The sequence below is a fragment of the Microtus pennsylvanicus genome, chromosome 1 (assembly GCF_037038515.1).
Source record: "Microtus pennsylvanicus isolate mMicPen1 chromosome 1, mMicPen1.hap1, whole genome shotgun sequence".
In the NCBI taxonomy this organism is placed as follows: Eukaryota; Metazoa; Chordata; class Mammalia; order Rodentia; family Cricetidae; genus Microtus; species Microtus pennsylvanicus.
Window position 1 is genome coordinate 136,455,907 of NC_134579.1, and position 24,307 is coordinate 136,480,213.

The 24,307-nt window shown below is 46.4% G+C and overlaps 1 protein-coding gene and 1 pseudogene across 3 annotated transcripts in view; both read left to right on the plus strand.

The window, feature by feature from the left end:
- The first annotated feature begins 9 nt into the window (after positions 1-9).
- The window catches only part of Samd4b (sterile alpha motif domain containing 4B), a 39,167-nt gene continuing 14,869 nt past the window's right edge, over positions 10-24,307 (plus strand). For 2 of the 3 annotated variants that reach the window (XM_075987257.1, XM_075987275.1), the window contains exons 1-2: positions 611-772; positions 13,788-14,188. In XM_075987257.1, the coding sequence (XP_075843372.1) occupies positions 13,993-14,188 (196 nt within the window). In that variant the 5' untranslated portion in view covers positions 611-772; positions 13,788-13,992. Of the gene's footprint in view, positions 126-610; positions 773-13,787; positions 14,189-24,307 lie in introns of those variants that run through there. The other variant, XM_075987266.1, reaches the window with a different exon arrangement.
- Positions 24,024-24,120, plus strand: LOC142842798 (U6 spliceosomal RNA; annotated as a pseudogene).

The following is a 24,307-nucleotide window of genomic DNA, read 5'->3' on the forward strand; positions in this document are numbered from 1 at the left end:
GGGGGAGGTCTTCTTTCCACTCTTAAAGGGCCCACCTCGCTCATCTGTGTCACTTTAGGCGCGGCCGATCCGCATCAGGAGCCGGAATGCAGCACTGTCACCCCAAATGGCGAAGGCACTACACGGTACAGACCTAGGGCCGGGCGTGACCGAGGGGCGGGGAGGAGGGGGGCCTTGAACGCCAGAATGAGGAATTGTGACTCGGTTCGCCTCTGCTGAGTTAGAGGGCCGCGAGGCTGCCCCCTGCGGGCCGGGAGGCCCAATCGCGGGCTCCGCCAGCCTGTTGCCCGGGGCAACGCGGCGCGCGCCCCTCCCCTTCCCGGCCCTCTGCCCTCCGCCCGGGGCCTGGCCGTCTGCCCGTCACCCCCAAGTCCGACCAATCGCAGTGAGGATAGGGCGGGCCTCCAGGCCTCGTTCCAGCCCCCATCTCTCCCTTCCCGGCCAGAACCCCGCCTTTCTCGCCGCACACCTCCCACCCTTCGGGCTGCCCTCGCCGCCAGTTGGCTGGGTTCGCCGTCCGTCAATAGGGTGTGAGCTAATGCTGGCGCGCAGTGTCCCTCCGGGGCGGGGCCAGGGGCGGTGACGCACGGCGCGGTGACGCAGCGCGACGGCGGCGGCGGCGGCGGCGGCGGCGGTGGTGGTCGGTGCGGGAGGAGGGAGGGGAGCTCTCGGGCCGAAGAGGGGGCGACGGCGGCGACGGCGGCGGCAGCGGCGCGGGTGGCGGCGGCTGCCTGAGGAGGCGCGGGTGGCGGCGGCGGCGGAGGCCGAGGCGGTGAGTCTCGGGCAGGGCCGGGCCTGAGGGCGCGGGGCGGCGGCGGTCGAGGCGCGCGGCGCTCCCCTCAGGGCGACCCAGGCCGCGCGGCCGGCCCCGCCCCCTCAGGGACCCGGCGTCGCTGGCTGCGGCGGGCGGCGAACTCGGGCCTCGGGAGGCCGGGGGAGCCCGGAGGACCCTTTAGGACCCCGCGCTCAGCCCACTTCTCCCCACCCGGGCCCCTTCCTCAGCTTCTCCCCTAAGCCCTCACGCCCCGGGGATAGTCGAGGGGCCGGGCGGGGACCTCTGTCTTGACCCGGCACGCATCTGCCTGGTCCTCCCGCACGGCTCCTGCGGCCTCCCCGGAGACCACCCTCAGCTTTCAACTGCCTCCTCCGGGGACCTTCCCTATGGATCCCCGCCCTTTCGTCCCTGCTCCCACCCCCCCCCCCCCCCCATCCTCCTCCTGTATCGCAACACATTCCTTGATGACTACTCCTCGTCAGTCTCCGCAGCACAGATCTCAGGCATCTCCCTCAGGAACCTCCCTGGAACTCCCAAACAGCCCCCAGACACCCCTTCGACATTTAGACCCCTCCCCAATCTCATCACATATTCCATCCATCTCCCTCATACTTCCTCTTCACATACCCCAGGATTTTACCCTCTCATCCTTCCTCATTCTAGAAATCTTAGAGATTTTCGCTCTTATCCCCCAAATCCTTCAGAATGGCCCGGTGAACCCTACATCTTCCTTGAGAAGCTTGCGTATCCCAGAGCAATCTTCTTCAGATACTACTGAAATGCTCATCAATCCCAAAACCCACCTGGAGGACCACTCCTCTCATTGCTTCCATCTCTCATATGCACCCCACCCCCTTGTCAGATCTCTTGGACCCTAAAAATCCGGCCCAGAGACCTCATGTTCTGCAAATCTTTCCCACCTTGGAATGCTCTAGACTAGATCACCTCTATGTACCCCAACTATTTTCTCCTGAACCCCCACACCTACTAATCTTGAAAGTCTCCAGAGAGCTCCTCTCATATTCCAAAAACCTGTTCCAAATCCCCTCTTATGTATTCCAATTCCTTGTCAGTAACACACACCATATATTTTAAAAAATTGTCTAAGGACTCCAGAAATTTCCCTCACAGCCTCTGTATTCTCTAGAACTCTTCTTGGATAACCCGAAAATCTGAAACTGCCCCCTTGTAGCCTTAGATAGCTTTCTCAAGCTCCTCTGTACAACCCTGAAATATCCCTCTGAGATACAGCCTTCAGGATGCCCTAGCATCAGAAACCCCGGTAACCCTGAAACGGCCCTTAAAATACTACTCAGAGGCCCTGACATCCCTCGGACCTTTGGATCTATTTCTTTGACTGTCTTACTAAAAGACTTTCTCCTAGCTATCTCTTCCTCAGAACCCCCACCCCCCACTCTCCATAACCATCTTTAGAAAGCCTTCCACACCTACCTAATCTTCCTTCACTATGAATGAACGTCCAGAATATTTTGTGAAAAGCCTACTCTGATAACACCAGGTCTTCTCTTGGAGTCCTGTCCCACCCTATCCCCTGTGTGCTCTTTTTAACTTTACTTGAGGTTTCTCATCAAAGCCACCTCCCCATGTGGGGTGTGTGAGTGTGTGTGTGTGTGTGTGTGTAAGGATCCCTTTGTCAGGACCTCTCTCAGAAGACCACTCCTTTCCCCAAGATACTCTTTAGAGAAATTTCCTCTCAAACTCTGTGTCAGTTATCTCTGATACTTTCTGGGAACCCTCCCTCAGTTTTCCCCTCTGACATTCGCAATCTTATTTCAGGGCTCTGTTAGATTTATCCCAATGAGGATAAATCTGTTCTCACTTTCTCTTATCCTCCCATTCTCATTCCTTTGGAATCATAGACTCTTCTGGAGTCTCAGCCTACTTCCCCCACTATTTCTTCAGAGACCCCAGCATCCTTCAGATTCCCAGCTCCCCAATTCCTCTACTTCTGAAAATTCCAATGCTTGGAGACTCTTCTGTCAGATTGACTGACCTACCTTCCTTCCTTCCTTCCTTCCTTCCTTCCTCATCCTCATAGGTCTCTCTCCTTTCAGACATGGAAAGATCTTTAACACTCACTTAGAGACTTGTTGAGGACTTTGATTTCATCCCTTTCATTTTTGAAGACCCCTTATTGAAGAATTCCCTTTCCCTTCTGTCAGTGGCTCTCAAAGTATGGTTAGAACTGCAGCAGCACTGGTTGGAAAATGTGAATTCTTGGGTCTTACTCAGACAGAATCAGAAAACTTCGGAGGAGAGCCCAGCATTCTGAGTTTTTAATAAATGATCCTGTTTCCGATGTATGCTTCTAAGAGGTTCTCTCTTTCTCTGTAAAAAGTCCTATAAGAGCCCTAAAGATGTGCCTCTAAGCGCTGCTATGCATCCCTATTTTCCTGGGAATCTACTGTGTGAAGTACCCATCCTCCAGAAAGACTTCTTACCCACTTTGAAGGATCTCGGCTTCTCCACAAGGTTACCCCACCCTCTGAGTAATTACTTCAGATTCTGCCTTTGAATGGTTCCCTTTCAGCTCTTCCTCAGCACTTTCTCCTTCTACCTGCCCCTCTGGCCCACCCTAGAGCTTTTGCTGCTTTTGCTTTAAATTGCTACCTCCTTGAACACACATGTCCCACTCATCTCATTTCTCTCCATGTGGGCAACTTCAGGTCTTCTGTGTCTTAACTGCCAAGGGCCCTCCGTGCACCACAGAGCACCAGTCACTTTCCTGCTTGTAGTTTATATTGACTTAACCCTCACTGGACAGGAAGCTAGAAGGACAGGCTGTATCTGAATGTGCCAGGTGTTCCAGAGAACTAGCGAGCAGTACACTGTCCCTGCCCCTTTCTCCCTTTCATCCATCACTCTGTTCAGTCCCCTTGTCTATCCTCCTGCCCACTGCTTCTGTTCATGGAACTTTTCTTGGCGCTGATTCTGAGCTGTCCTGTGTTCTCTTCTGGTGACCTACCTCACCCCATCTTGGTTAGCTTTGCTCAGTCTCTCTAAGTTTGAGATCTCTATAGTACTCTCAACTTTTTCCAAGAGAATTCATTCCTCTGTAGGGCCAAGAAAAAGAAATAGAAAAGCCCAAGATAAACTCTGTCTTTAGGGGGCTCACTGTCTAGTAGAGGGCTTGGGCAGATGCACCACAGAGTACATGAGATGCAGATTATATGCTGTGGGGATTCAGCTATTTGGAAAGACTTCATGGAAAAAAGTATTTAGGTGAGGTAGTGTTTCATGGAAATCAGGATCACAATGAGGGGTTCCTAAGCAGGGAACACAGTTTAAATAAACACTATGCTTTTGTTTTTATGGTGCTGGGAATTGAACTCAGGACCTGGGGCACAAAAGACAGGTGGTTAATGACTGAGCTACATCTGAAGTCTCAAGAAAGCATCACTCTCGCCCATAGTTTCTTCTGTATATGAGCAGAGTTGAAGGAAGCACTCTTTGATTTGCTGCACTGGAGTGACCCACAGCTGGAACAGGAGTTGCTGTTTACTGACTACTTATGTTTGCTAGGTGCTGTTCAAGTGCCTTGTCCGTGTGGCCTCATACCCACGGGACCCTGAGGTAGATAAACTACGATTATCTTCATTTTACATATGATGAAGTGAAGGACAGGTGGAACTAATAGAAGGTCTGTGGGCCTTGCCCATTCCAAAATGATAGTGCCTTGGGTCAGAGAGTTGGATTTTCTATTTGGATAGGGGTTGGGAGTGACCCTTATGTTTCCACAACTGAAAAAAATGAAGGTGATAATGATATCTTACTTTATGGACTAAGTTAATGGATGTAAAGTACTTAGAACAATGTCTTACACATGCTTGAGGGCTGTGAGCAGAAAGTAGTTAATGCTAGCCAAGGTAGAATCTTAACACAAAGTAGTTTAAAAGAGATTTTGAACACCAGCAGGCATGGGAGGGAGGTGTGCAGGGGAGTGGGGTGAGGGTTAATTGGCCCATATTACTGAAAAATCCAGATTGCTTATAGCTGCATCCAGAGGTTCAGATAATAATCCTGACCTTCACATTTCTCCACTAAGTTAGTCGCTTCTTCCTTAACAGGTTTCTGCTTGTGGTGACAGATACTATCCTCAGCAACCCCAGCTTTAAACTCTACCTCTTTAGCAGCCGCAGTGGGGAAAAAAAAAACTCTTAGAAGTCCCAGTTTGAAACAGTTTTTCTCCCTAGTAGTTATGAGACAGTTGATGATACTTGGCTGTGTTTGGGGTTCTGTGCTCTGCAACTGGCTGTCTTACTGAACCATATAGGATTGTGAGTCCGTCCCATGAGCTTTATGAGTATTGGCGGTTCTTCTTTTCTCTTCCACTAATCCTCTGCTCTGTGATTATTTGGGTCCAAAGAAATATAATGGTCAATATGATCCTACAGACTGTTTCTGGCTCTCATTAGGAGAGGCAGGAAGGAGATGAGTGGCTTGATTTGCTGGCTTTAGAACATAGAATGTAATAGTCTGGATTTCTAGGGCCTAGAACTTTGGAGAGGTTTTGTTTGTTTTAGTGGAAACTGGTCAAATAGATTGTGGTTGAAAGTAGGTTATAAAACAGCAATATATGAACTATGCAAGGGTTTTTCCTTTTTTTTTTTTTTTTTTTTTTTTTGTGAGGAAGGATTTTTTCTGTGTAGCCCTGGAACTCACTCTATAGATCAGACTGGACTTGAACTCAGAAATCCTCCTTCCTCTGCCTCCCAAGTGCTGGGACTAATGGTGAGCACCACCACTGCTCAGCAAACTAGAACTATGCAAGTCTTAAATATCCCTATCAGTGAGTGATCGTTAAGTAATTTATAGGGGGAGATATTTTAGATATTGGAGATATAGCTGAGAATGAAACAAAGACTTAAAACTCACAAAGTTCTTATTTTGATGGAGAAGAGCAAGTACTGCATTAAAAGGTGGCTCATTAGGTAAAGGCATTTGCCTGGCAACCTGAGTTTGATTCCCAGAACCCATGTAAAGGTGAAAGGAGAGAGTACTGACACCACAAGGTGTCTTCTGACTTCCACATGCATGTCGTGGCAATGTGTGTTCACTCAGACACAAAACACTAACATTTTAAAAAGAAATATGAGTGTGATATGTACTATCTATGAAGGAAATGAACGAGTGTAAAGGTGATCTCTATAGACGGAGTGGCCAGAATTGGCCTTGTTGAAGAGGTGACAATTGAGCCTGATAAGCAGGAAAGAGGAGTGCACCGGTTGTGGGAAGACCAGGAAGTGAGATGTTCTAAACCTAGCATTGCTGCATGCAGAGGAAGGACTGTTGTACGGTGGAGAACATATCACAGCTGTTTCTTGAGAACCTGCTCTTTGTCAGATGCTATGGTGTAGCAGTGGATCATACAACCACAACTTTCCCTTCCCTCATGCCTCTTGAAGGAGCTACAGCCTTTGAATAAACACCACCTGTATCAGACTCCTTTTGAGGAAAGTGAGGGAAATTGGGACAGGTCTGATCTGAAGTCTGATGAGGAGGATTGGGAACATTTATGTGTTTATGAGCAAAACTGATAATGCACTCATGTGAAAGTCAGAGCACAGCTTGTGGGAATTGGTTCTTCTTCTACCATGTGGATTTTAAGAATCCAACTCAGGCTGTCAGGTTTTCTATAGCTTTAGAACCTATTCTGGAACTAGCTCTTGTAGACCAGGCTGGCCTTGAACTCACATCCACCTGCCTCTGCCTCCTGACTGCTGGGATTAAAAGAGTGTGCCACCACTGCCCGGCTGGTAACAAGCATCTTAATCTGCTTAGCCATGTTGCTGGCACAAATAAGAACATATGTAGCTGCCACTAAGAAAAAATATCTAGGGGCTGGAGAGATGGCTCAGCAGTTAAAGATCACTGGCTGTTCTTCAGAGGACCTTGTTTTGGTTCCTAGCACCCACATGACCGGTCACAACCATCTAAAATTCTGGTTCCAGGGGATCTGACACCTTCTTCTGACCTTTTCAGCTATTGCACACTTGCAGACAAAAACACCCACACACGCCAGGTGATGGTGGCTCACGCCTTTAATCCTAGCACTCAGGAGGCAGAGGCAGGCGGATCTCTGTGAGTTCGAGACCAGCCTGGTCTACAGAGCTAGTTCCAGGACAGGCTCCAAAGCCACAGAGAAACCCTGTCTCGAAAAAACAAAAAAAAAAACAAAAACAAAAAAACAAAAAAAACCCACACACATAGAATGAAAATAAAATAAATCTTTAAGAAAAATACAGCTAGACAGATAGTTCTCCTGTTGCTGCCATACCTGCTGTACACTTGTATGCGCAATGAACTTGGTTTGGGGGTTTTATTTATTATTATTATTTGTCTTTCTTTAAAGTAAAACAAAAAGACAGGTGGGTGTTCATACCTGAAATCCCAACATTCCAAGTCTTGGGAGGCAGAGGCAGGAAGTTCAACATCATGAGTTTAGGAACAACATTGGCCTACATGAGTCCCAAGTCATCCAGGGCTAAATAGCCAGACCCTATCCATTTCACCCCACCCCATGAAAAACATGAGATTGTGGGGGCACATGCCTGTCATCTCAGCACTCAGAAGGCAGGGAGATCTCCAGTTCTAAATCAGCTCAGCTTCATAACAAGACCATGTGGTTCTGGGACTGGGGGCGGGGGAACGATGGGACTACATCTTTAGGACAGTAAAGAAACTAAGATGACAGAAGAGTCTGAGATGTCCACAGAGGTGATGATTTACTTAGAGGATAAGGGAGTAGGGAATGTTCTGTGGGAGATAGAGAGTCAAGAGATTTTGGGATAGGAAAAGGAATAGCAACTTCCTTGTACTCTAGGGTTTCCCAGAGTGCCTATGATGCACTTAGCGTCCAGTGGCCCTGCTTGACTTCTCTCCTCTCTGTTTCCCTAGGAGAATTCATTAACAGAAAAGGCTTTTTTGCTGAGACAGTGTATACTTTTTTGTGTGTACATATTTTTGAAATTTCTAAAAAAAATAGTTCTTACAAAAAAATACTTTTGATTCTTTTGTCTTTTGACACACTCTGGTAACTAGCCTATTTGTTCATAAAATATGTGTTTCTCAAAGGCCTAGGTCAAGAACTATAGAAGATCTAGGCACCAGAGGTCTGGTGTTAAAGGATGACCCATAAGCCCAACTTCTGGGCATCAGTGGGGACTTCCGGGAAGCTTCAGCATCTTTATTTAGAGCAGGAGGTCTGGGGCTGGAGAGATGACTCAGCGGTTTAGAGCACTGACTGATCTTCTAGAGGACCTGAATTCAATTCCCAGCAACCACATGGTGGCTCACAACCATCTGTAATGAAGTCTGGTGCAGAACACTATATACATAATAAATAAATCTTGAAAAGAAAAGAAAAAAAGAACAGGAGATCTGAAGGCATAGTGTTTGGGCCCTGCAGATCTTACACAGTCGTAAGTAGTGCCTTCCCTTCTGTCTAACTTATTTTTCCCGTTTATAAAAGGCTATTTATGTCTCATAAATGTATTGCCATTTATTTGTTATGTATGTGTGTGATGATAAGGATGAAATCACAGATTTTTCACATGCTTTGACAAACACAGTGCTATTGAGTTACACCCCTCTTCCCTCAAGCCTTACATATATCTTTTAAATTAGATCCCAAGCACTTGAGAAGCTGAAGGAGGGGTATTTCAAGTTCAAGGCCAGCTGGAGAACCTGTCTCAAACAAACAATAAAAATAGATGTCTGGGGATCCAGGTGAACTTACCTGTGATGAGCTTACCTGTTAGAATAGGACTTGTGAGGGACAGGATGTGATGGAGTAGCAGAGTCTTTGGGCTAGCTATCTTCCTATACATTGTTTAGTCCCAGTCTTCTTACAGCTTCACTGAAGAAGCTGAATTATTTGCCAAAAGTCGTAGTAGCAAGTGTCTGTGGGAGAACTAGGGTTTGAGCCAAGTTCCCTGACTACCCAGGTCTGTTTCTAAATGAAGAGAGCTGGCTGAACACTTATCTGTGGACCCCGTCTTACTTTTGAGCTCAGGGAAAAAGCCTGGGGAAGTGTTCCCTGGAACATCTCAGCTGTTTGCTTGGTTCCAGTTTTCACCTCTGGGGTTGGTAGGTACTTCCCAAGAAAGTTACACATTCTAAATCTGGTCAGATGCCAACAGTGTTGCTGGTTGTCTAGAAGCTTGCTATAGTAGGCCATCTCTTCTGGCTTTCTCAAAAATAGGGAGTCAGGTTTGACCATGTGAAGACAGAGACCAGAGCAGCAGTGGATGCAGTTTTACATTTAAGTAGCCAAGACTGTTTTAAGTAGTAAAAAGCCAGTTTGGATAGGCCTAAGGAGTATATTTATTGGCCTCTGGAACTGAAAAGTCTAGCCAGTAAAGAGGCTTCAGGCTCTGTGGACCTAGGTCTTCTCCCCTTACCTCTTGAGAATGCTCCATCTGTATTGGCTTCATTCAGAAAAGTAGCTGCTAGCCGCACGATAGCAGAGGTAGTGACTAATAACCTAGAGCTACTTTCCTCAGTAGTTAACTCAGGTCCTTGGGTTTAGCTAAGGGATGATTTTCTAGTTTTGTCTTTACAGGTGTATTTGTGGAAACCCTAGTGCCCACTGCAGACCATCAGCCATGGAGTTGGGGGTGGTGGTTAGTCAGCTTCTGGGCTTCTGGTCTATTTCTAGTTGGTTTCAAGAACCATGGACACAGTGTTTTGTGGTTTTGTTGTGCTGTGTAGTAGTTCATAGTTGCTGTTTTAATGTGAGTTAGCTTCCAAGGTTTAAAAATAGGGAATTTTTTTCAGAGCCAGATTTCCTCTGTTCTATTAAAAACAAAAATCTGAAGACCTAATAATATGAATCTATTCCCACATGGCAACAGTTGATTAGAGTGGAATAGTGTATTCTGCCTTTAAACAGGCTGTGTACCTCGTAGCTCACTGTAGTCCCCAGTAGTCAGCTCTGTTCAAAGCCTAGCCTGGTGAGCATCACATTTGAGACCCTATTCTGTCCCAAAGCTTTGCTGGAAGAAGCTAAATTGATGTCAGCAGCTGTTGGGGATATAGCCTTGTTGCTTAGGAAAATTAACAACCCAGAAATGTGTACAGTTGACTGGGTGTGGTAGTGCACATGTTTAATCCCAGCACTCAGGCAGAGGCAGATGGATCTCTGTGAGTTCGAGGTCAGCCTGGTCTACAAAGTGAGTTTCAGGACAGGCAAAGATATACAGAGAAATCCTGTCTAAAAAAAAAAAAAAAAAAAGTATTGTGCAGTTTTTGCCTGAGAATTTGGTCATCCTTTTTACTGTAAATGCTCTCGACATATTAAACCTCCCATCACAAATGTTCCATCGAAACAGTAACATGGTCTCGTATTGGATGAGCTGTTACCTAGTGGAGGAATTGCTCCCACCCCCAAGAGGTGTCCACTCATCCTCTGCTTGACCACTGCCAACAACCAGGCATTTACACCTCTCACTTGGTGGCCAGCTCTATCCTTGGACAGATCCATTATATAGAAAGTATTTTTTATGTTGAGCCAACTGACTCCTCTTTGGAACCTGCAGCTATACAATGTTGGAGCAGGGAGGGCAGGGGAGGTGCAGAACTTCCGTTCACCCACCCTGTATCCAGGACAGCACAGTGCTTTCTTGCTGTAAGTAGAAAGAAGCCTCAGTTTGGGGTGTGGGGTTAGGGAACAACTTTTGTTTTGCTTTGTTTTTCTCTGTGTAGCCCTGGCTGTTCTAGAACAGCTGTGGGCTGTATAGACCTGACTGTCCTTGAACTCCACCTTCTGCCTCTTGAAACTAGAATTAAAAGCTGAAAATTCTTTTTAAAAATGTGTTGACTTGTAACTGGTGAAATGGTATAACAATTTATTAGTAATTCCCGTCTCCCCAAAGTAACCCTTCTCAACAGCTTAAGAGTTCATCCTTTTACATGTGAAACACTAGTGGTGCAAAATACGTACTTCTATATAACTTTCTTTACAGAATCTTAACTTTGTATCTTGGATTGACCTGGAACTCATAGCTTAATTCTCCAGCCTTAGCTTCCTGGAGGCTAGGATTACAGACAGCCACCTCTTGTGTATCTCATGCTGTCCCTCTTCACTAGATTTGCTTTTACCTCCCCTTGCATAGAATCTGCCTCAGTTTATTAGTTATACCCTATTGATGGGTATTCCCGTTGAACCAGGTATTGTGATACACGCCTGTAATCTCAGGTCTCTAGTTTAAGGCAAGGAAGATTGTGAGTTCAGGCCAGTCTGGGCCACATAAATTAGACCCTTTGTTTTGTCTGGAGAGATGGCTCAGTGGTTAAGCGTGCATACTAACTACACATTCAGAGAACCTGAGTTCAGTTCCCAGCATTCATATCATGTGGCTTACACCTGCCAACTTCAGGGGAACTAAAGCCTTTGGGCACTTCAGATACCTACTTGTCATGCAATGTGTACATGTGCATAAATGCTTGCATGCAAGCAACTATGATGTGTTCTCTCTCTTTCTCTCTCTCTCTCTCTCTCTCTCTCTCTCTCTCTCTCTCTCTCACACACACACACACACACACACACACACACACACACTCACTCACACACACAGAAGTTAAAAGGAATCAGCCAGAAGATAACAAGGCAGGCTTTTGTATTTGTTTTTAAAAATCTTGTTTGGCCTCATTCCACCCCAGTGTTTTGGGTTTTGCCTTGTTTTGCTCTGAGATAGCCTCACTATGTAGTCCTGGTTATCCTAGAACTCGATATGTAGACAGGCTGACTTCAAACTCAGAAATCCACCTGTTTCTGCTTCCTTGGTGCTGAAATTAAAGGCATGTGTTACCACAACTGTCTGGGTTGGTTTTTAAAGTACACTCTGGACCAGCGAGATGACTCAGCAGGTAAAGGCACTTACCACCAAGCTTTAATTTTCTGGTACCCACATGATCGAAAGGGAGAACCAACTCCCACAAGTTGTCCTCTGACCTCCACATGTACTCTGTGTCATGTGCATATACAGGCATTTACACACAAAGTAAATAAAATGTAATGATTTTTTTAATGAATAAAGTACTACTTTAGGCTCAGGCTGACTGCATAGCTTGCATTTTGGTGAGAAGAAAAATCAACATAAGACAGTATTTCATAGTGTCTTATAAGAAATGAGAGCACTAATACATTTGAGTGACTGTGGAAGAGAGTCAGGGAGACTGTCTTTGAGGAAGTGATATTGTGCTGAGACCCAAGCAATTTAGGAGCTAGCCTGCAGGGGAAGGGAGACCAGTGAACAAGAAGGCACTGTGTCATGAGGTTGGAGAGACAATAGGAGTCATGCAGGGTACTTTTGGCCAAGGTAAATTTGGATTTATTTAGATTCTTTAAGTGCAATTGGAAGTCATTGGAGACTTTATGCCAGGAGACGACTTGTGATTTCTCCTTTAAAATTATTGATGGGAGACCTGTGTAACTTGGAACAAAGTTCACTTTCTCTCATCTTTTTCCCCACTGCTTCCATCAAAAAGAACTGACAGCTATACTAGTTTGTTCTCTTTTGGGATCCAACCAGGCTTTTTCAAGGCTACTTAGCCATATACAGCTATCCCCAACAGGGTGTGTAAGGCCAGGATAATGGGAGCCATGTCCTAAAGCCTGGGCCCTGCAGGTTCTATACACTGTAGGTCTGTGTATAGTTCTTAGTTCTTGGGCAGCCCTAGGGGAATGGAACTTAGGGCACTGTTTGCAAGAGACAGATGGGGGAAATGTTGGGTGGTTACTTTAAGCTCCAGACACTTGAGAAAGGCCTCTAGAAACAAGTTAGCCGAAAATTAAACCTGCTGTTTGCCTACTTCAAACAACTTCTATTTAGTCCCTGCTTAAGAATTTGGACATTTTCTTATTTGAGTGTCTTTGCTGCTGCTGCTGTTGACAGTTACTCTGTCTAGTCCTGACTGTCCTGGAACTCACTCTGTAGACCAGAATGGCCTCAAACTCAGAGAGACTTGCCTGCTTCTGCCTCCCTAGGATTAAAAGTATATTCCACCACCGCCCAACCAAGTGTCTTTGCTTTTTATTCTGCCTCATTCCCTTCAAGTTGGTACTCTTTTGTCTCTTGGATAACATTCTGGTGCTCTGAAAATCAAGGGACTTTCACGTTGGAGTCTGGGGCTGAGGTTGACTTCAAGGACTGAAGAGGAGGGCGGGTGGTGGGGGGACCTTGTAGTAGAAAGGTGGAGTCTTAGAGTTCAGAGCCAAGTCTGTTCCAGAGTAGAAGAGCTGTGTTGAAGGGCGTGAGATCCCTTCATGGTGGTGATCTTTAAACAGGTCTGTCCATGTTTGTGCCCCTGGGCTCATATTTATCAGCTAGTTTGTGACCAGATTGTTATCTGCTGTCAACATGTACTATCTGCATACCTGGGGTATCTCCTGCATTCACCATCCCACCTTCCACCCTTGAGTCAGAATTGATGGTTTTGGTTAATTAGGGAGCTTGCTGATGAGCAGTCACTGTCTAGCTCTGAGAGGAGTCAGCTGGAGACTAACAAGGTCAGAAGATGTGTTCTGGGTCATGTGTCTGTTTTGTCGTGTCACCTTGAGCCAGACCTTCCTTCCTTCAGATCTTTTCCCAAATGCACAGCATCTCTTCCTTCCTGTTTCTGTACACCCTTCTGACTTAATCTTTGATTTGGGTCAACCTCCTTTGGTTCTGTGCTGCCCAGTTGTGAGACAATTCTTCCCCTTAGTCTCTGAGGGTCTGGTCTTGAAATGCCGGTCATACCTGTTTCCTGAGTCCACAGTTAGAGAGGAGCTGGTTCATTGTCTGAGGGTCTGGTCTTGGGGTGCCAGTCATGCCTGTTCCCTGGGTCCACAGTTGGAGAGGAGCTGGTTCAGTGTCTGCTACTGGCTTCATCTTTCTCCCAAAAACTCAGAAGAAACTCCATGAAACATGAACAGTATCCTCAGCCCATATTCATCATAACAGTTTAAGCCCTGCACTTCCTCTGATCCCTTTGCTTTCTTTTCCAGGAGCCTGGAGAGGTGTGGCTGGACCAAGACCTCCCCTGATGTAAGCAGGCTCCCTCCTCCCCCACCATCCGTTGCCACCACGCCAGGGGACATCCTCAAGCCCTGGCCCTTAGGGGAGAGGTAACAGGAGCCCAGAGCCGAGACCATGTGACGGCGCTGGCCCTTGCCACCGCCGTCCCCCAACCCTGGCCCCAGGCCTGGCACCATGATGTTCCGAGACCAAGTAGGCATCCTCGCTAGCTGGTTCAAGGGCTGGAATGAATGTGAGCAGACAGTGGCTCTGCTGTCGCTTCTGAAGCGGGTCACCCGTACCCAAGCCCGCTTTCTGCAGCTCTGCCTGGAGCACTCGCTGGCGGACTGCAATGATATCCACCTGCTGGAGTCAGAGGCCAACAGTGCTGGTGAGTGTCTGCCCCTAGAGATGGGAGTACTGTGGGAAGAGCAAGAGCAGGTGCCAGATGCTATGGAGACCAACAACAGTGGTGCTGAGAAATGTCTGTTCTGTGCTTGTCTGCTCTCCTGGGGCTGTGTTGTTGTCAGCTTTCTTCAGATGTGGAACAGGGATTCCCAGGAGGGCAATACAAACTGGAACTGCCCATATAGAGGAAGGGTGATGTTGGGTAGCTTGTATGAGCTGTCAAAAGGAACAGGCAAGTCATGAAGTGACATGGTGGAAGGTGAGTGGTGATTTGTTTTCCTGGCTCTAGGACACCAGAGCTAGGAAAGGATCTCAGAACTCATAGAAGAGGCTGTCTGTGCTAGGTTCACCTCCAAAAGTAGATTGGCCACAGGCACGACAGCTCCAAGAGAGTTCCCTAAGTACCCAGTGGAGAGGCACTCTGTCCACTGAAGCTGACACTGGGATGGGTGAGCCAGACATCCTTAGAACCCGTCCCTAGAATTCAGGAACAGTCAATCAGTCCAGAGAACCATCTCAAGGGCTGCTGCTAAAACATAGGTCCTTCTGAGCCTTGACATCTAGCTGGGTGCAACATTGCTGATCTCAGTGACACAGGTGGGAGATGGAGGTCAGAGAAGGGGGAGAGTTGTGGATAACAAAATTTAGCTGGGACGGGAACTGAGGGACCCCTTGTAGAGTTACCCATATTCTTTCTACCTTCAGCCTTATAACAGCAGTTCCCATGAACCTTTGCAAGCCAAGTGCCCCTTAACCTGTATCAGGTCATCTGATGTCTCTTGAGTCACATTGTCTAGGCTGAAGTCATAGTTATTATTTGCCATAATAATGCCTCAATTTCCTCATCTTTAAAGATGGTAATTCCACATATGTTTAGGGTGCTTCTGAGGAGCCTGTGAGTTCATGCAGGTGGAGTGCCTGGTAAGCAGTAAATACTTAGTAACTGTCAATTGTCTTTATTGTCAGTCACGCTTATACTCCTCAGAACTACCCTATGAGATTAGTACTGTTATCATCCCTATTTTACATGGGAGGACTCCAGCGGTGTTTCTAAGATTGGGATTTAGGGAACCACAGAGCTACCTGTCCTCTGTTAACTCCCCAGGCCCAGTCATCATAGAAATACCGTTATTTCTTACTGAATTGGATATACAAGCTACAGAAGCATCATGGCACAACAGAAGATAGTTACATAGATTAGGAGTCATGTTGGCCTGATGTTCATGAGGCAGATAAAGAGCAGTCAGAGCCCAGCTTAGCCATAGCAGACTTAGAGCTCAGCAGTCTCCCACCCTTGCCAGCCTCTCTACCAGGAAAAAAGGCTCCCCTGCTCTGGAACCCAAGGATGGAGGTCTGTGTAGGCGCTACCCGCACTGGAGAGATGAGGTGGTATTCCTTTGGAATAAGCCTGTGTTTTATGCAGTTTCATCCCACCCCTACTACCCTGTCCTGAGCACCAGCCTTATCTGTTTATCAGGTCAGCTGTATACTTTGCTGCTGTTGATTTTTTTTTTTAAATGAGGGACCTTATTTATTTATTATGTATACAACATTCTGTCTGTGTGTATGTCTGCAGGCCAGAAGAGGGCACCAGACCTCATTACAGATGGTTGTGAGCCAACATGTGGTTGCTGGGAATTGAACTCAGAACCTTTGGAAGAGCAGGCAATGCTCTTAACCACTGAGCCATCTCTCCAGCCCTGCTGCTGTTGATTTGAGAGCACTTTCAGGGTTTTCATTCTTTTCAGAACTTCCAAGTAAAACCAGTTGTTGCAGAAGGTTAAAGGTGGGGTCTCCTTGCCCTATTCTCATGTTCTATGAGATGATTTGTGCAATACGAGTAAAGACATTTCCTCTTAATTTTGCCATGTTACGGGTGGGGTGGTTATTTGTGTGTTTTGAAACAAGGTCCCATTTTGCAGCCCTACCTGGCCTGGAACCCTCTATATAGACCAGGCTGGCTTCACACTCACAGATCCACTTGATTCTGCTTCCTGAGTGCTGGAATTAAAGGTGTGTACCCCAACTCTTGGCCTTTTTTTAAAAAAAAAAAAATAGTTGTTTTGTTTATTTTTGAGACAGCGTCTCTGTGTAACAGCCCTGGATATCCTGCAACTCTTTGTAGACCAGGCTGGCTTCAAACTTAGAGATCGCCTGCCTCTGCTTCCTGAGTGCTGGGATTAAAGGCATGCACCACCACTACCACCACTACATTCGCTGATAGTTTTTTTTAAATATATATTTATTTCTTACATATGATGTTCTATCTGCATGTATGCCTGTAGCCAGAAGAGGGTGCCAGCTCTTATTACAGATGGTTGTGAGCCACCATGTGGTTGCTGGGAATTGAACTCAGTACCTCTGGAAGAGCACCCAATGCTGTTAACCACTGAACCATCTTTCCAACCTCATAGTTTGTTTGTTTGTTTGTTTTTTTGAGACAGGATCTCAGCCAATAGGCCATTGGGCTTGCAGTGCAGTGACTCTGCCTGTTTAGTCTGGAGTTACAGGCCTGGGCCCTCATGCTTTCAGTGACATTGTCTTTATTGTCGTCTAACCCTCATGGCACCTGTAAGGAAAGTCTGTTTTATGAATGGGGAAGCTAAGTGACTGCCCTGAGATACAAATAGGCTAGAGCAGTGATTCTCAACCTTCTTAATGCTACGACCCTTTAATACAGTTTTGATATACACATAACTCATGTTGTGATGCCCTCCAACCATAAAATTATTATTCTCTGTAGCTTTGAAGCCTGTCCTGGAAGTAGACCAGGCTGGCCTTGAACTCAAAAAGATCCGCCTGCCTCCCCCTCCCCAAGTGCTGGGATTAAAGGTGTGCGCCACCACTGCCCGGCAGCATAAAATTATTTTGTTACTACTTCATAATTGTAATTTTGCTGCCATTATGAATCATAGTATAAATATCTGATATGCAGGAGGATATCTGTTATGCGACCCCCAGAGGGTTCACAACCCACAGATTGAAACCTGCAGGGCTGGAGGGTAGGAATCAAATTTGACTTGGGAGCAGTTGCTGCTAGCTCTGTCTGCCACTTGGTTTTGCTCCTCCAGGCTGTAGTAAGGATCTTTTAAGCAGCTCTAGGATGAATCCCTAGGTGACTCTGGAATGCCTACTTTGGAAGTATTTCTAAAGTATTTGCTCTTACCACATTGCCAGTGAACAATATTCTATAAAAATAGTGGAGATCCTTGCTTTCTTTCTTTTTTTTTTTTTAGATCCTTGCTTTCTTTTGTTTTTGTTTTGGGGTTTTTTTGTTTGTTTTTTGTTTTTTTCCAACCAGGACTTCTCTATGTGGCCCTGGCTATCCTGAAACTCACTTTGTAGACTAGGCTGGCCATGAACGTACAGAGATCTCCTGCCTCTGTCCCCCAAAAGCTGGAATTAAAAGTGTGTGCCATCATGCCTGGCTGTGAAGGCCCCTTTCTAAACAGTTGCATTGGCATTTTGGGGAGAGCTCAGCCAGGGCTGGAGGATTACTGTGGAATGAATTGTATGATGGTGAATATATGAATCAAGGTCTTACATCCCTGTCATGTTTTCAATGAAGCTGGCACTTGATGTGTAGAGAGGTAAGGAAAACAGAATGAGGGAAGAGGGGGAGGCCTTTGCATATCTCATAGTGGGCAGGAAGGGTGCTTGCCAGGATTATAGCAAAACATCACTTGTAGGGAAGTGTTCATGGGTAAGTCTGTGAGGCCTTGAATGCTTCTTCCTAATGAATGTGAGATCTTTAAGACTAAAGAGGTGGCATCTCCTGTCAGTTACACCCTTAGGTAGACTCCTCCACTCTCCTGTTTGTTTCTACCTCTTAGAACCGGAATCTGGCTCTTGGGAGGAACTCTGTCTGATATTTCTCTTGTTCTACAAGAGAAATTATGGCTCTTCATGGCTTTGTGTTTCCCACACTTGTGTCATCAGAATCTTAGGAGGGGGAGTGGAATGACTAAAATCCAGATTCTCAATTTTCTCCTCCCCAGACACAGTAAGTGAGACTCTCGAGGGAATGGGCCTAAGAGAGGGATCTGGGAACTAGGTTCTTTGGGGGGGGGGGGCAAGAGAGGGGGACGAGACAGGGTTTCTCTGTGTGGCCCTGACTATTCTGGAACTTGCCGTTTTGGAACAAGACCAGGTTGGCTTCGAATTCACAGATCCGCCAGTCTCTGTCTCCTCAGTGCTGGGATTAAAGGCGTGAACCACTGCCACCTGCACCTACTGGGATCCAGGTTCTTGTAATGACCAAGGTGATCCATGTCCTTTGGTCCATCTATATACTTGTCTTGGAATGGCAGGCACATGAGGGTTCTAGATCTAGGTCTGCAGCCTTGGCTATGAGTACATGTGCCATAGTGGGCTTAGCCATTCTGAGCATACTACTTTCTTTGTGGAGGAGGTTCCAGCACATTCTAGAGCAATAGCTCTTAGTATCTAACACATAGTAGGATATAGTTGAGTGTAGAGAGATTGCTTAACAAATGTGAAGCTGTGAGTTCTTTCCTCAGCACTAACAAAAATAAATTAAAATATAATAAGTGCCCTCCTCATGGTATCTGCCCCTTTTCTGCCCTCCCCAGAAAGAGTCATACTTACCCAACTAGCCAAATCTTGAGTTCATTTGTCCTAATAGTCCTTAATTAAGAGGCACCTATTCCAGTGGAAGTTTCTCTGAATTTCTTAAGATCCCCTCAGATCAGGATGCCTAAGAAGAGAGGCCCTGCTGCCTCCTCCAGTTCTCCAGAAGAAGGGAAATGGGTTTACTGCTGTGGAAAAGGACTCCACCCAGGCCTGCCCTTCCACTTAAGCATCTGGGAGGGCATGCGGATATTCCCCACCCCTGTCAGGTTGCCATGTAGGTTTTAAGGAAACAGAATCTGAGGTAACATCCAAGACCAGAAAAGAAAAGCGGGACTCCAGGTCCCTGAGCAGGGGAGAAGAGTATCTTAGTTTGCCTTCTATTGCTGTGATAAAGCATTGATCAAAATGGGGAGGGAAGGATTTATTCATCTTATGGTCCATCCTAAAGGGAAATCAAGGCAGGAACTGAAGCAGATACCACTGAAGAACACTGCTTACTGGCCTTTTCCTCAGTAGCTTGCTTGACCTGCCTTCTTATACCTGCCTACAGTGGTCTGGGCTCACCCATAGAAAATAAATCAAGAAAATGTCTTACAGGCCAGTCTTCTGAGAATCCTTTTTCTAGAAAAGTTCTAGTTTGTATTAGGTTGACAAAACAACAACCGCCAACCAGGACTGAGAGGTCTAGGATTCCCACTTGTTATCATCCCTACTTCTCCCCGCTCTCTTTCTTACTGAGTATGCCTTGGGCCATAAGGGTGTTCCCATGGAGTCCTGTGGTAGGAGGTGATTGAGCCTAGGCAGCTAAAATCTCTTCTTCCTTACCCTATGGCTTCCTGGGCTACATTTCCTGCACTTCTCATGTCCAGTCTTCTGAGTCAGTCCCCATATCTAGCAAGTTGAAGCTTCTCCCTCTCTGGCTCTGTGAATTTGGGTGGGGAAACTGAGGTCAGAAGGGACCATGGCAAGTGAGTCATCAGAGCTCATCCTCTGATGCCCCCACCCTTCCCTTTCAGGCTCTACTGGCATAGTTCATCAAACAAAAATGTGAACCTCTGGTTCTCCCTGATGTCTGCGTTAACTGGGGTAAGCCAGAGAAGGGTATGTCTGGAACCAAACCCCAGCCCCTCTGACTAGTGCCAGAGGCCAGCATGATTGTTGCAATAGCTAAGCACATAAAAATGGGTTTGCTCTTATGATCGTCTCAAAGATATATTTGGCTCCTATGATTTGCCAGAATCCAGGGTCATGACCTACTTAGCTTGGGTTGTCTGACCAGTCTACCCTGTGGCCGCTGTGCTAAGGAGGGCACTCACACAGTCTCCTTTACTCTCTCTCTGTCCTCAGAGTCCAAAATTGCAGTTAGGAGAGAAGCAACTGCTGGCATCCCAGCATTACTTGGTCCCCCAACCCCAGTCCACCCATCTCCAGAATTTCATCACTACAAATTATGCTTCTAACTCTAAGGCCAGACATGTGTCTGGTTTTGGTAAATAATTTTGTAAAATTCCCCACCCCTGTGGGGAACTTTAAGGGGGAGTCCCAGATGTTCTCTGCTAAGTGAACCACTAGCTCAGCACCTCTGAGTCAACCTGGAAGATTTCTACTCAGGAGCAGTGGAAGTGAGGGTTTGTGTGCTGAGAACATGCTCATGCCAGGTGTTTTGCGCCCTTCTGTTGACTCTCTGCAACCCTGTCACCTCAGGACTTTAATAGCCAGCATTATATAGACAAATGACCAAGATTCAGAGAATGTAAAGAGCTGGCTCACGGTTACAGTGTACTAAGTCATAGAAACAGAAATTTTTTGTTTGTTTGTTTTTTGTTTTTATGTTTTGTCTTTTTTGAGACAGTGCTTCTTTGTGTAGCTCTGGCTGTCCTGGAACTTGCTTTGTAGACCAGACTGGCCCCGAACTCACAGAGATCCACCTGGGATTAAAGATCTGAGCTGGGATTAAAGGTATGTGCCACCACTGCCCAGCTCAGATTTTTTTTACCCAGGCAGGTTTTTCCTTTTGAACTTGCAGAATATGCTCTGCCAGAACTTAAGGCAAATGACTGAATTTGTGAGATCCCAGAGAGGGCACACTATCCACAGACACCACTACCTACCAACAGACCATCTGGGTTCAATTGTGCAGGTATTCATTGGGCCCCTGCTCTACCTTAATTCTGGGCCAAAGTTTTTTGATCTGGGCTGGAAACTAGAAGTTCATCTCCACCCGTCATCTGCAGCCCCAGCTGTGCTCACCCCAAGGGGCCTGAGGCTGTGCACATTCCTTGGATTCATTCCAGTGCTCATTGATGCTTCCCAGTCCTGGGAGGCCCGCCCTTCCCACCACCACCACTCAGACACATGAACACACATTTCCCCAGGGTTAGCCTTCATTGGTCCAAAACTACTCTCCTTTCTGGGCAGTAGAACAAGGTCCTTCTTTGAGCCCAACCCTTGAGACTATTCTGTCACGTCCCTGGCAGTACCAGAGGAGAAGCTGCGTCCCGTAGCCCTGGGGTCCTGGCAGTACTCTGGGAGTGGGGGAAGGTTTAGACAAGGATTCTCTGTGTCCTAGATGCCTCTGGCTACACTGTAAGGCCTCAACAACAGCAATTGAGAAGTCAGGGTAGGGATGAAGGGGCTGGCTGATTACAAGAGGAGCATGGAGAGAAACACCCGTCACTGAGCCACATCCTGCACATTTACTACATGCAGACTGTTAATCTTTCATGGACACCATTCCCTAAATCTGAGCAGCCCAGATCTCAGGAACCCTGTACTCCTTTTACAGAAGAGAAAGCATATTGCTCTGACAGCTAGACAGCAAGACTTTTGACTTTGTCCTTAATATTACTGTATTTCTTCATGCTGTATTGCTTATCAAGAATTAAAAGTTTAAGAAATAGGGGGCTGGAGAGATGGCTCAGTGGTTAAGAGCACTGACTGCTCTTCTAGAGGACCTGGGTTCAATTCCCAGCACCCATATGGCAGCTCACAACTGTCTGTAACTCCAGGATCTAGCACCCTCACACAGATACACATACAGGCTAAAAACACCAATAAAATAATTTTTAAAAAGTTTAGGAAATAAATCCAAAAAAGGGATATCCAAGAGTTATGGGACGCAGTGCCAGATGGAGGTGGGAGAATAGGGAAGAAGCAGCTTCCTGACTTGAGGAAGGACTTGCCCCACTTCAGAAGGACCTTTAAATATTGCAGTGGTTGGAGGAAGAGTTTAGTGGTCCTGGAGAGCTGATTCAGATAAAGATAGATGAGGGAGGCAATTTCCTGGCTTTGAGTGGCAGGTACTGTGTGGAAGATAGAAAGTTACCATAAAGCGTTGAGGATGACTCGTGTTATCACTGAGACCCAAGTCCATTCCTAGCACTCGCATGGCAGCTCTCAACTGTCTTAACTCCAGTATCTGGGGATCTGGCATCCTCCTCTGGCCTCCACCGGTATTGCATGTGAATGGTGCACAGACACACAGACAAAACACGCATACACATAAAATGAAGGAAAAAGGTTTTTAAAGTTGTGAAAATTAGGCTGGGTGCACGCCTTTAGCCCAGCTCTCGGGAGGCAGAGGCAGGTCAGGTAGATTTCGGTGAGTTTGAGGCCAGCCTGCTCTACAGAGTGAATTCCAGGACTGGCTTGATAGCTACTGAGAAACCCTGTCTCAAAAAACCAGGAAGAAAAAATTTTGTGAAAGTTTCTTTGCATTTTGTCAAGGCATAGTTCTCAGCTTTCTTACTTACCAGTTTCCCAAATCTTATGTGTGTATAGAAATAGTAAAATGAGCCGGGCGGTGGTGGCGCACACCTTTAGTCCCAGCACTCGGGAGGCAGAGGCAGGCGGATCTCTGTGAGTTCGAGGCCAGCCTGGTCTACAAGAGCTAGTTCCAGGACAGACACCAAAGCTGCAGAGAAACCCTGTCTCCAAAAAAACCAAAAAAAAAGAAAAAAGAAAAGAAAAGAAAGAAAGAAAGAAATAGTAAAATGGTTAAGGGAAGGATGGACAGCAGTCAGTATTCTTAGCATGGGCTCAGTAAGTGTCAGCCATCACTGCTGACCTTAGGAGGAGTGCTTGCTGTAATGCTAGTTCTGCTACTCTTGGGCTGGTGCCGAAGTTGATGGCTTTGAGTGGATGAATTCCCAAGCACTTTTAACAGGAGTTCTCCAAGAAAGCATGGAGCAGAGACCTGCAAGCCGGGCCAGGCCCCAGGAGTTGGGAGTTTCATGATTCGTTCCAAGAGCTACAGGTTTAAGTAGAATTAGAAACTAATGTGAATTCCAGGCTACAGAATTAGGACAAAAGGTACAGAAGAGCCCTTGGCAAGTTTCTGTGTATCCATTCTGCCTTGTGGCTAGAGGACACATGACTTTTTTCCATCTTGAATCTGAGGCCTCTTATATGCTAGGTATGTGCTCTTTACTACTGGGCCATATCCCCAGTGCATGTTCCCTCTCATCCTCTCTCTCTCTCTCTCTTTCTCTCTCTCTTTTTTTTTTTTTTTTTTGGTTTTTCGAGGCAGGGTTTCTCTGTGGCTTTGGAGCCTGTCCTGGAACTAGCTCTGTAGACCAGGCTGGTCTCGAACTCACAGAGATCCGCCTGCCTCTGCCTCTTTCTCTCTTTTGGAGATAGGATCTTGCTAAGGTTGGCCTTGAATTTACCAGGCCTTGAACAGGGATTATAGGCCCACACTCTCAGGCCTGGCTATATCTAGGTTTCTGAGACCAAATTCCATTCTGTTTTCTTTGGAATCTTTGTATACTGTTGAAAAGGAAAAAAAAACAGAATATACTAAATAGTAATAAAAAGTAGGGGGCTGGAGAGATGGCTCAGTGGTTAAGAGCATTGCCTGCTCTTCCAAAGGTCCTGAGTTCAATTCCCGGCAACCACATGGTGGTTCGCAACCATCTGTAATGAGGTCTGGTGCCCTCTTCTGGCCTGCAGACATACGTACAGACAGAATATTGTATACATAATAAATAAATAAATAAATAAATACAGTTTCCTGAGAACTAACCTTAAGTTATGATCTGCCTTACTTAGTTCTAGCAGTTATGCTGAGTAGGAATGATTCTGAGTTCCCTTTACAGATACAGTAGAGCGGAGACTGGGCACAGTGGAACACTCAGGAAGCTGAGGCAAGAGGATTTAGGATTCGGGGCCAGTCTGAGCTACCTAGTGAGACTCAGTCTTAAAGGGGGTGGGGAAAGTTGTGGAATTTGAAGCTCGCTTTTAACATATGCTAAAATTGGAACAATACAGTGAAAATTAACATGCAGGGATGATACTCAAATTTATGAAGTATTCCATACTGTTTTTGTGTGGTGAGTTAAATTAACCAAAATGGGCTGGCAGGTGACTGAATTGGTAAATGCACTTGCAGGCGAGTCTGACACCTTAAGTTGGGTCATGCTGTATGCAGGGAGGATCATCTACGATAACTTACCTAAAATCTAACTGGTGAAGAATCTAGACCATCTTATACCAGAGAACAAACTTTTTT